The sequence below is a fragment of the Neoarius graeffei genome, chromosome 24 (assembly GCF_027579695.1).
Source record: "Neoarius graeffei isolate fNeoGra1 chromosome 24, fNeoGra1.pri, whole genome shotgun sequence".
Taxonomy (NCBI): domain Eukaryota; kingdom Metazoa; phylum Chordata; class Actinopteri; order Siluriformes; family Ariidae; genus Neoarius; species Neoarius graeffei.
The window spans coordinates 34,216,683-34,228,213 of NC_083592.1; the positions used below are offsets into that span (position 1 = coordinate 34,216,683).

The 11,531-nt window shown below is 42.3% G+C and overlaps 1 protein-coding gene across 1 annotated transcript in view; it reads left to right on the forward strand.

The window, feature by feature from the left end:
• The window catches only part of tmem161b (transmembrane protein 161B), an 81,740-nt gene that overhangs the window by 52,966 nt on the left and 17,243 nt on the right, over window positions 1-11,531 (forward strand). The window contains exons 4-9 of the mRNA XM_060907099.1: window positions 2,187-2,284; window positions 2,387-2,543; window positions 7,811-7,962; window positions 9,863-9,923; window positions 10,042-10,182; window positions 10,924-11,037. Of these exons, the coding sequence (XP_060763082.1) occupies window positions 2,187-2,284; window positions 2,387-2,543; window positions 7,811-7,962; window positions 9,863-9,923; window positions 10,042-10,182; window positions 10,924-11,037 (723 nt within the window). The remainder of the gene's footprint in view (window positions 1-2,186; window positions 2,285-2,386; window positions 2,544-7,810; window positions 7,963-9,862; window positions 9,924-10,041; window positions 10,183-10,923; window positions 11,038-11,531) is intronic.

The following is an 11,531-nucleotide window of genomic DNA, read 5'->3' on the forward strand; positions in this document are numbered from 1 at the left end:
GACTGGGAGGTCGCGCAAAGCTCTGAGAGGTACGGAGCAGCTCGTCTCAATTTAGATAAGAGCATATTTCATGATGGAAATACGGTGAACTGTTCCTTTAAATAGTACAGGTAAGCCAATGTCCACCGTCCTTGTTCTGCTTACCTTCTGGAAAAGTCCGTCTCTTTGGAGCCATGCTTTTTGGAGACCTCCCGAGCTGAGGCAGGTAGCGCTGAGATCAAAACGAAAGAAGATCGGGATTCCCACAGGGCTTTTGTGCTGGCCGCCGTAGTGCGCATGGCCCTGGGTAAACAACAGAGCTCCAGACAAGAGGATCACTGCTTTTTAGGACAGCTGGCCCGCGGCTATGGGGCAAAGGGCTCAAACACTGGCCCCTGTTGCTCTGGAGGCCCATGTTCTCTCTCTCTCTCTCTCTCTCTCTCTCTCTCTCTCTCTCTCTTCCCTTCCTCCCTTCCCTTTCCAGTATCCTACTGTTCCCAGCAGACCTCAACATTCTCATGCCAACAGCTTTAGTGCTGAGGGAGGAATGTGTTTGATTTCAGCATTGTGTACATTTAGCCTCTTTTTTTTTTTTTTTTTTCTTTTTTAAAGCAAGCAGGACTCTTAATCCTGGGTGAAAAAAAATGTGCAAACACTGATGGCGGTGGTGTTTCCAAGGGAAACTGAGCCAGGTCAAGGCTATGCTTTGCAAATCTGTACATCATTTAGGGCTAAAAGTAAATCTCGTGTGTGTGGGGGGAATATAAAAAAATGATTTTTCTATGTAAGCAAATATTACTTTAGTCAGTTTTCAGAGAGGAAGACAGGACCTCTTCTTCAGACTCGCTTCTCAAGCTTGTAGCCCTTTAGTATATAATTTGATGAGAGTTTGATCTAAGGCCAGAGATGGAGTGTTTTGCACAACTAGTTTGCTCAGTATGAACATGTAAAATTTGACTGTGCGTCATATACTTGTGACTTTACATGTGGAAGTACAGTATGAGCCAAAAGTTTGGACACACCTTCTAATTCAATGGTTTTTATTTATTTTTACTAATTAAGACACTTCATGTCTTAAAATAATGATGGACGTCGCTCCTCTTTATTTAGCTGAGCAGTTCTTGACGTAATATGGATTACTGCAGTTGTGGAATAGGGTTATTTACTGTATTTTATTATTTGCTATTTACTGTTTGACCTCAAACGCGTTAAGAAGGCAAGAAATTGCACTAATTAACTTTTGACGAGGCACAGCTGCAAATTGAAAGTCATTCCAGGTGACTACCTCATGAAGCTACCTCATTAAAGTGCCATTCCACCATTGGATGTATTCTTTGGCATAAAATACAATATATTTTATGACAACATGACTAGACAGAGAAATCTTTTAGCTTCAAAATGATATATCAAACATAATTTTTTGACAACGACACGTATATTAATTTTGCGACCAAAGTCACCTACCCTTTTAATTTCCGCGCGGTAGTGAAACGTGATGTCATCGGCAGGTTCCACTTCTTGTGTACTACGTGTCGGTCTATTTTTAGACCAGGAAACCCCCAAAGTGAGAGAGTCATTTCTCCTCGTATATGGGGGCCAAAAAAATTGTGAAAAATTTTGAGTTAATCTTTCAGTTAGCTAGATTTATTGGTATTAGCTAGATTTATTGGTATTATTTTTATCGCATTCTATCCACCATTGATGATGATATGTGCCACGTCACGTGGTACACAAGAAGGGGAACCTGCCGATGACATCACGCATGGAAATTAAAAGGGTAGGTGACTTTGGTCGCAAAATTAATATACTTGTCATTGTCAAAAAAATTGTTTGATATATCATTTTGAAGCTAAAAGATTTCTCTATCTAGTGATACCATTTATATATGTTGTCAAAATATATTGTATTTTATGCCAAAGAATACATCCAATGGTGGAATGGCACTTTAAGATAATGCCAGTAGTGTGTAAAGCGTCAAGGTCAACGCTGGCTACTTTGAAGAATCTAAAATATCAGACATATTCTATATATGTTCCATGTGTTATTTTTATGGTTTTGACGTCTTCAGTATTGTTCTACAATGTAGAAAATGGTCAAAATACAAAAAAAAAAAAAAAACCTATGAATGAGTAGGGGTGTTCAAACTTTTGAATGATAGTGTGTGTTTATATATAGATATAATTAGTATGGATTTTGTATACTTTTAGGAAATACAACGGGCACATAGAAAACAAGCCACTGACGGTTCCCAAAGACATCGACCTCCAGCTAGAAACGAAATGTATTGCCGAAGTGGACACACTAGGTATACGCACTTCCATCTGCTCTGTATCTAGAAGCGTCGTAGCCTCATATATTCCTCACTGCTCTCTGCACCGAAGACCTCATTACTCTTCTTTTCTGCTAGCTTTGCACTACTTCCCAGAGTTTCAGTGGCTGGTGGACTTCACAGTGGCAGCAACAGCAGTGTACCTCATCACAGAGCTGTACTTCTGCGTGGCTGAGCCTAATGGAGAGATGAACATCAGTGTGGTGTGGAGTTTGTTAGTGCTGGCCTTTGTCATGTATCCTTCATAACACCACTTACCCAAGGTTAAGGCTTAATGTTTTATGAGCGCTGCAGCCTGAAGGTCCTGAAGTAGAACAGATAATGATGTAGGAGGTTCTGCAGAGTTTGAGGTCTTACAAAACACTTAAGAGCTGTCATACTGTGTGTGTGTGTGTGTGTGTGTGTGTGTGTGTGTGTGTGTGTGTGTGTGTCATTTTAACAGAACATAATGTCCAGGGTGGTGGGTTTTTTTTGTTTTGTTTTTCCCCAGAGACCTTTTTTTTAAGTGCTTTAGTTTTACGCTAGCTAACATTCAGGTATATAGATAACATTTTGTTATTGAACTACTAAACTAATTAGTTAATTAGCATTAGTTTACTTTTATTTTCCCCTAGTCCTTGGTTCCATCGCAAAAGACACTAATGCCACTTTTCCACTACAAACGCGGCTGAGTCGGGCTGAGCCGTGCCGTGCTGAGTTGGGCTGAGTCGAGCTGAGTGGGGCTGTTGGAGTTGCATTTCGACTACAACCGCGCTGAACCGTGCTGGCTGGAAGTGGGTGGACACATTGGGTGGAGTTAGCGAAAGTGGGTGGACGTCACGTGATGTCGTTAAGCGGCGCAAACAGTGACATCAGTGAGCTTTTAAGCGGTAGTCTCACGACCCGAATAGTAAACAATAAACATGGAGTCGTTAGTGTTGCTGGTCTTGGTGCTGTGGCTTGTTGTCACCGACAACGCCAACAGATACTGGCAAGAGCGTATAGATGAGGCGAGGCGCATAAGGCTTCAGAAATTCTCGTAATTCGTAATTCTTTTTCCAGGTTTACGGTGTTTACAGATCCCAGCGTGCTCGCAGGGCGTGTGTGGGAGTGTGAGGACACTCCTCCTCACCAATCAGTGCACAGGGGAGTGTCTGCTCACGCCCCCAGCCTCACTCGGCTCGCTTTGGCTCGCTTCAGCCCCACTCCAAAACGGTGCGAGTTTTAGGGGCTAAGCAGGGCTGAAGCGAGCCGAATCGTGCTGTTCTTTGGTAGTCGAAACGCGAGCCATGTCGGGCTGAAGTGAGCTGAAAAAGGGTAGTGGAAAAGGGCCATAATTCACTATCATGAACTAAAACCAATGTGTAATTTGAGACACAGATTTCTTTCTCTTTTGTGACTCTTTCTTGCGCTTTCATATAATAAAGAATGAAACACAATAGGCCATGCTGTTATAGGGAAAAATGAGACCGTCAATAACGGCATAGCTCGCTCCGGCCCCATCTAGTCCAGAAGGAACGATCTAAAGTGAGCCACCTTCTGCAATAAATGTTGCAAGCTATATATAGAAGCGACATACACCCTAGGAATACCGACCTATTTGCCAGAAAGAATCCAAAACGGCGAGGAATTGACTGAAAAGAAGCAGTTTTTGTTGAACTGCTCATTAAGGCTTAATTGGTCCATAACTTCATTGATAATTGTAATTAAGCAGATCTGGGTAGAAGTTCTATGCACCCGAGGTACCCCTACCTTCATGCCAGAAAGAATCAAAATCGGTGATGAATTGAGGGAGAAGTGATTTGTGTGGAAACTGCTCGTTAGGAATTAATTACTCCATATCTTCATTATTAATTGCAATTATGCAAATTTGGGTGGAAGCCATACGCACCCCAGGCAGACCTACTTTCCTGCCAAAAAGAATAAAAATCAGTGAAAAATTGAGAGAGAAAAAGCGATTTTCATGAAATGTGGACGACGCCAGACAGACAACGGGCAACACGTAATGCCATAAGCTCATCACCTGTCGGCCGGATGAGCTAATAATCAGCAATAGGGTGGTGTGATGAACAGCAGTCAGATGCAAAAAGCCACCTTGAAGTTCCTCTTATCCTTAAAGTATATCGCATGACTTATTTTTTTTATCCATTTATAGTTGCATTTAATGTTTTACATCTATATAAGGCATATTTAGCCATTTTTTTTGTAAATACATTCAACTACTATTTAAGGGGCTGTGCATTTTTGGCTCCTCTTCTCTCCATCTGTCCTCTTTCTATTTTTTTCTCTTTTGTCATTTATTTCTATCTGCTTATTTACCATTATCTTCCCCCCCACTCTCTTATCCCTATTCTTCCCCCCCAGACGTCTTTATAGAGTTTTAGGTTTCGACATTTGTAAATTACACCTTTGAGTCTAATTAGACTGATGAAGGAGGAATGTTAAGGATTGTCATAAAGACAGGAACACATCAGCATGACCACAGGGAGTTAAAAGAATTATGCAAACCGCCAGTAACCCCCCAAAGAGCAGCTTTCAGTTTATTGTACACAAAAGATGAAGTCTTGCAGATGGAAGAGACAACCTGTTGTTAACCAGTGATGGAAAGATAGAATGAGGAAATTGTAGAGTGTCCTGTGAGTGAAAGGGTACCTTGGTGACATGGGCATATACATGACTGCCAGTGTAAAATAGATGCCTCTACCCATATATTTGACTTACTGAAAACAAGACTGAGTGGGGGGGAAAAAAACAGGAAATGCTGCATTACACGTCTGTTGAGCAACAGGAAAGAACCTGGCTACTGGTAATGTCAATTATCGTTTCTGTAAACAACCCCAGCTAGAAATACTTAAGAGCTGGAACTGGTATTCAGGCTAAATATTCACTCGAGTATTATGTGAAGTCTTGGGGTGAGCGTGTGATAAACAGCTTTCTTCGTTGAAAAGCTCTGTTTGAGTAGACATAGTGCTGTTGGGTGAAATTTCTGCCAGCACCAGCACCTGTTGCTCTTTACCTGCTACTTTCCTTCTTCTCTGGCTGCTAAAGCATGCACATTAAACCCAGAACAGTCCACAAGGATCAATCTCCCAACTATATGCATTGCCCCTCACCCACTCACAACCTGCTACTGAAGATTGGGCACCCAATTTTCATGACCAAACCAGACTGATTTGCCTGGGGAGGAAAAAAAAAAAGGTTGGAGCAATAGGAAAGAGGGAGGCTGGCTGATGGCATGATAAAGATGATGAGGATGATGATAGGCCTGTGTGAGTGCAAATGGATGAGCGATGTCAGGAAGGAGCCATTTTATTGGGCTGACTCTCTGAAGAGTGCGTGGTGGAGAAATGGCTTCGTCAATGTGATGGGCAGTGAGACATTTCCTTAGATGGCCTTCTCCAGTTGTCTGTGATCTTGCACTGTGCACGCTGCGCCAGTGTAATCCACCATACTAGATTTGAGCATGTGGCCTTCATGAGGAGGCTCGTTATAATACCGTCATACTAATTATTATTATTATTATTTTTTTTTTTAGGTTTTTAACGTTTAAAGGTCCCATGGCATGGTGGTTTGTTGATGCTTTAAACGGGCTCGTGGAGGCTTCCGGATGTTATATCCGCAGCCTTTCTCGAAATGAACCCTCGGCACGTAAATATAGCCTCCTGGGAGAAAGCCCCATTTCAGCGCTTTTCCCAGTGCGTCGTTTTGCTAATGAGAAGCAGGAGGCGGGGAAGGGTTGAGGGTGGGGGCAGGCCATGGAGGGAGGGGGAGGGGCTTGACCAAGCTGCGCACGCACATACTCGCTGCTATCAGCGCCTGTAGCCACGCTGCTAAGACAAAACCCTGTTCTCCCTCAGACTCCTTTCGTAAACTCAACGTGACACAGAGAACAGAGTGAGAGAGTGTTCGGAGTGGTAGTTTACGAACGTATAATACCCTAGGCTTGAACACGCACTCCATAACCAAAGAGGATAGAAGCAGCAACTACAGCAACATAGCGCTTATCCAACAGAAGACATGCATTGCGGAGCAATAGTCAAACATAAGCTCATAAGTTAGTCAATTTCCAGACTAAACTCAGTTTAACAGAGCATGCTGCATGCTCTTTAGTTTTGTAGCGCAGAGTACCTGGCTAACTGCAGGAAGCGGTTAGCTGCACAGCTAATATAGCCATTGCTAGGCTAACGCACCGATTTTAAAACACGGCAAAACGACCAGTTATACACTTACTTGTTCGGTGTTTGTTGCTGATGCGGCAGGGATGCTTGGTACGGACCCAGGCTTCAGTGACCGTTGATGTGCAAAACCTGCCCTGTACTGTCCCAAGTTGTGGAAACATTCCTCAGGAAAATGCTTCTGACAAACATACACCGTCTTAGGTAGACTCGACGGCGTATTATTGAAGTAAATAAAATTAAGCCACTGCGTCTTCAGGGGCTCTCCCGTCGGCAGTAAAAACAGACTCCTTTCTGTGTTGTCACATCCATGTACAGCGCAATTTCCATGTATCACTCACTTAGATGATGCCATGTTGTTGTGTCCTCTATGGTCTCCTCACTACAACTGGGCGGGGCAATCCATACAGTGGGTGGGAATCCAGAGGGGGGGGCGTGGGGATCATCTCCCTTGCTGACGTAGTAAAGGGAAGAGTTTATCAACGCGCCGTTTTGACGCGCCATTCTCAAATGTTGGGCATAGTTTGGTTTACACATTATGAAATTTCTAGCCACTGGGGTGACTTAAGAAGGTCAGAGGAACTCATTTTAACGTTAAAAAACCTCAGAAAGTGAAAATTTCATGCCATGGGACCTTTAACTTGCATGTTTAATTCATCGCAGCTTTTGGTAGTTACAGTTTAAACAGTTTCCGCGTCTTTTCACCAAGTGTTGATGATTTCTCTTCTCCTCATTCCCGTCTTCCTTTAACTGCAAATCCACTTTTAATTCGATATGGCTTCTTTTCTGCAAGTGATTGTCACTTGTATCCCATACTCGAAGTATTGTGTAGTGATGATTGTGAGAAAGAGTTGATGAGAAATCCTACATCTCCAGGATATAAAAATGGAAATGAGATTTGTTCCCTAAAAGTCGTGGCACTGAACCCAATCAAAAGCTACTGTTTTTCTCAGGGAGCTGCAGATCCTTTCTGAGCTCATATTAATGAATGATCAAAAGTTTTGAGACTCAAATGGGACTTTTTGGATTTGTCGGCTTCAACTATTTTTTTTTTTCCTTTCCTTTTTTCCTCTCTCTCTCCGAAGTGGTGTATGGTATTGGAATACTGTATCTCCCAGTTTTTGATGTCGCATGATAAGAATATTGCTCTCGAGGTTGGGAAGCAGTGAATCGCAAATGGACTAAATGTAAAAATAATTATAAACACCAGTCGACGTTTCGAAACCAAGCCATTTATCTGAATCAAAACTTAATTGGAAGATCTCTTGGCTCTGTTTTGCTGAGCAGAATTGGAAGCACAGTGACTGTTTTTTAAGTCGAGCCAGTCCTTAACTCCTGTTTCCTTCAGTAAGATCCTCTTCTCGCTCACGGCTCACTACTTTAAGCTTGAGGAAGGCGGCGAGCGATCCCTCTGCATCACGTTTGGGTTCTTCTTCTTTGTCAAAGCAATGGCCATCCTCATTGTCACTGAGAACTACCTGGAGTTTGGACTTGAGACGGGTACAGTATGACCACAGTGCTTACAACCTTCTGTAATTTTCTTCTGCTTTTCATTTACAGTGGTGCTTGAAAGTTTGTGAACCCTTTAGAATTTTGTCTATATTTCTGCATAAATGTGACCTAAAACATCACCAGATTTTCACACGAGTCCTAAAAGTAGATAAAGAGAACCCAGTTAAACAAATGAGACAAAAATATTATACTTGGTCATTTATTTACTGAGGGAAATGATCCAATATTACATATGTGAGTGGCAAAAGTATGTGAACCTCTAGGATTAGCAGTTAATTTGAAGGTGAAATTAGAGTCGGGTGTTTCCAATCAATGGGACGACAATCAGGTGTGAGTGGGCACCCTGTGCTATTTCAAGAACAGGGATCTATCAAAGTCTGATCTTCACAACACACGTTTGTGGAAGTGTATCATGGCATGAACAAAGGAGATTTCTGAGGACCTCAGAAAACGCGTTGTTGATGCTCATCAGGCTGGAAAAGGTTACAAAACCATCTCTAAAGAGTTTGGACTCCACCAATCCACAGTCAGACAGATTGTGTACAAATGGAGGAAATTCAAGACCATTGTTACCCTCCCCAGGAGTGGTCAACCAACAAAGATCACTCCAAGAGCAAGGCGTGTAATAGTCGGCGAGGTCACAAAGGACCCCAGGGTAACTTCTAAGCAACTGAAGGCCTCTCTCACATTGGCTAATGTTCATGAGTCCACCATCAGGAGAACACTGAACAACAATGGTGTGCATGGCAGGGTTGCAAGGAGAAAGCCACTGTTCTCCAAAAAGAGCATTGCAAACTGCAGTTTGTTAAAGATCACATGGACAAGCCAGAAGGCTATTGGAAAAAAGTTTTGTGGATGGATGAGACCAAAATAGAACTTTTTAGTTTAAATGAGAAGCGTTATGTTTGGAGAAAGGAAAACGCTGCATTCCAGCATAAGAACCTTATCCCATCTGTGAAACATGGTGGTGGTAGTATCATGGTTTGAGCCTGTTTTGCTGCATCTGGGCCAGGAAGGCTTGCCATCATTGATGGAACAATGAATTCTGAATTATACCAGCGAATTCTAAAGGAAAATGTCAGGACATCTGTCCATGAACTCAATCTCAAGAGAAGGTGGGTCATGCAGCAAGACAACGACCCTAAGCACACAAGTCATTCTACCAAAGAATGGTTCAAGAAGAAGAATATTTTGGAATGGCCAAGTCAAAGTCCTGACCCTAATCCAATCGAAATGTTGTGGAAGGACCTGAAGCGATCAGTTCATGCGAGGAAACCCACCAACATCCCAGAGTTGAAGCTGTTCTGTATGGAGGAATGGGCTAAAATTCCTCCAAGCCGGTGTGCAGGACTGATCAACAGTTACCGGAAATGTTTAGTTGCAGTTATTGTTGCACAAGGGGGTCACACCAGATACTGAAAGCAAAGGTTCACATCCTTTTGCCACTCACGGATATGTAATCTCATCTCAACATGCAAACTCTGCACAGAAAGGCCCTCGCCGGGCGCGGGGCTCGAACCTGGACCTTCTTGCCATGAGGCGACAGCGCTAACCACTACACCACCATACCGCCCTTCGGATATGTAATACTGGATCATTTTCCTCAGTAAATAAATGACCAAATATAATATTTTTGTCTCATTTGTTTAACTGGGTTCTCTTTATCTACTTTTAGGACTTGTGTGAAAATCTGATTGTTTTAGGTCATATTTATGCAGAAATATAGAAAACTCTTTCGTACAGTGGTGCTTGAAAGTTCACAAACTTTCAAGCACCACTGTACATCACATGCTGTTGTGATTCAAGTGTTGTGTGATTAGTGTGATGATCATGTGATTTTTGTTTTTCTTCCTGGGAAAAAAAATTAATGGCTTTTCCTTGTTTGTAGGTTTTGCTAATTTTTCTGAAAGTGCTGTTCAGTTTCTGGAGACCCAAGGCTTGCAGTCCCAGTGAGTAATAATCATAACAGGGAATGTCTGTGTGTGTGTCAGGATTAGTGTGTGTGTGTGTGTGTGTGTGTGTCTAACCCTGCTGTGAACAGGCTTTGCTTTCCCTCTTTCTGTGTAGAGGCCCCATATCCAAGCTAACCTTTAAGCTGGTTCTGGCTCTACTCTGCTCTCTGATTGGAGCGTTCCTCACCTTCCCTGGGCTGAGATTGGCTCAGATGCATCTCGATGCCCTCACACTAAACATCAGTAAAGTCACACAGTGAGTGCCCTCAGAAACCATCCTACAACAGCAATAAGTGTATTATCTTAAAATGCTATATGTAGTGTAATCTTACAGTAAGCTTTTATGTTAATGGTGTGTTAATTAGCCAACAGTCACTCTTTGCTTTTGACCTTGTAACCTTCTGGTCACTAACATAGAACCTTAAGCACTGAGCAATCTTCTCTGCATTTCTTACTGGTAAGATTGACTCTCCATATATGTGAGATGGAGCCTGTGCTTGTCACCACTGTTCAGTCCTCATGTCCAACTGGATCGTGTTATAGCTGGAAGAACCACCTGTTCACTGTAATCGTATTAGCATTTGCACATAATTCAGCATGCACAACCAGAACATGACACTGTCCTATATAGTGAGCAGACAAATATTATTACAGATGGACTCCATATATAGCCTGTGTTAGGGACCAGAGCCAGGTGTAATGGGAGGGGTCGGGAGATGCACACTACCCCTAGCTAATCCACTTCAGTGTAACCAGCTCCCATTTCACTCCAGAGCTTAGATTCCCCCCGTCTGCAGCTTGGATTACACGCAAACCTATTCCCTGTCCTTTTTAAAAACTATAACCACTCCTCTTGGCCAAAGCATGAGTTTGAGCAACTCCCCGTCCTTTAATTTACAGGGCTTGCTTTTATGTCTATAGTTTAGACCAAAGAGATATATAAGTGTGTGTGTGTGTTTTTAAATGATTTTTTTTTTCTTTGTTTCTTGTTTTGCAGGACGTTGCTACATATCAACTTCCTGGCCCCACTTATAATGGTACTGATGTGGGTGAAGCCCATAACCAAGGATTATATAATGAACCCCACACTGGGGAAAGAAAGTGTGCCTTTGTAAGTGTGGTTCTTCTTTCACCCCCTCCTAAACATTTCAGTCATTCTTTAATGCTTTGAAGATCAAGTTGTGTGTGTGAGGGAGAGATTGTGGGCAAGTACTGTGCAGAAGTCTTAGGCACCCTATTTTTTTCTTATGCAAACTTTTTATTATAGATTTCTATTTTATGACTTCTACATTATTGAGTCAGTACAAAAACATTTTAGAGTCCAAATGTTCATTTTCCAGCAAAAAATTATATGTTACAGGGGAAAAAAAATGTTTGTATCTGAGCAGCGTATTACATAAGAGACAACTTTTCAGATTAAGAAAGAAAACATAATGAAGGCTGCTGGGTTTTGGTGCAAAATGAAGAAGCGAGTGTGACCGTCAAAGTGTCCAGAAGAACTGTGGCTGGTTCTGTAAGATGCTCAGTAAAACCTACAGCTCATTTCCTTATCAAACTGCACTCACTGTACCTGAGACTACTTGATGAAAGCAAAGGGTCGTCTCA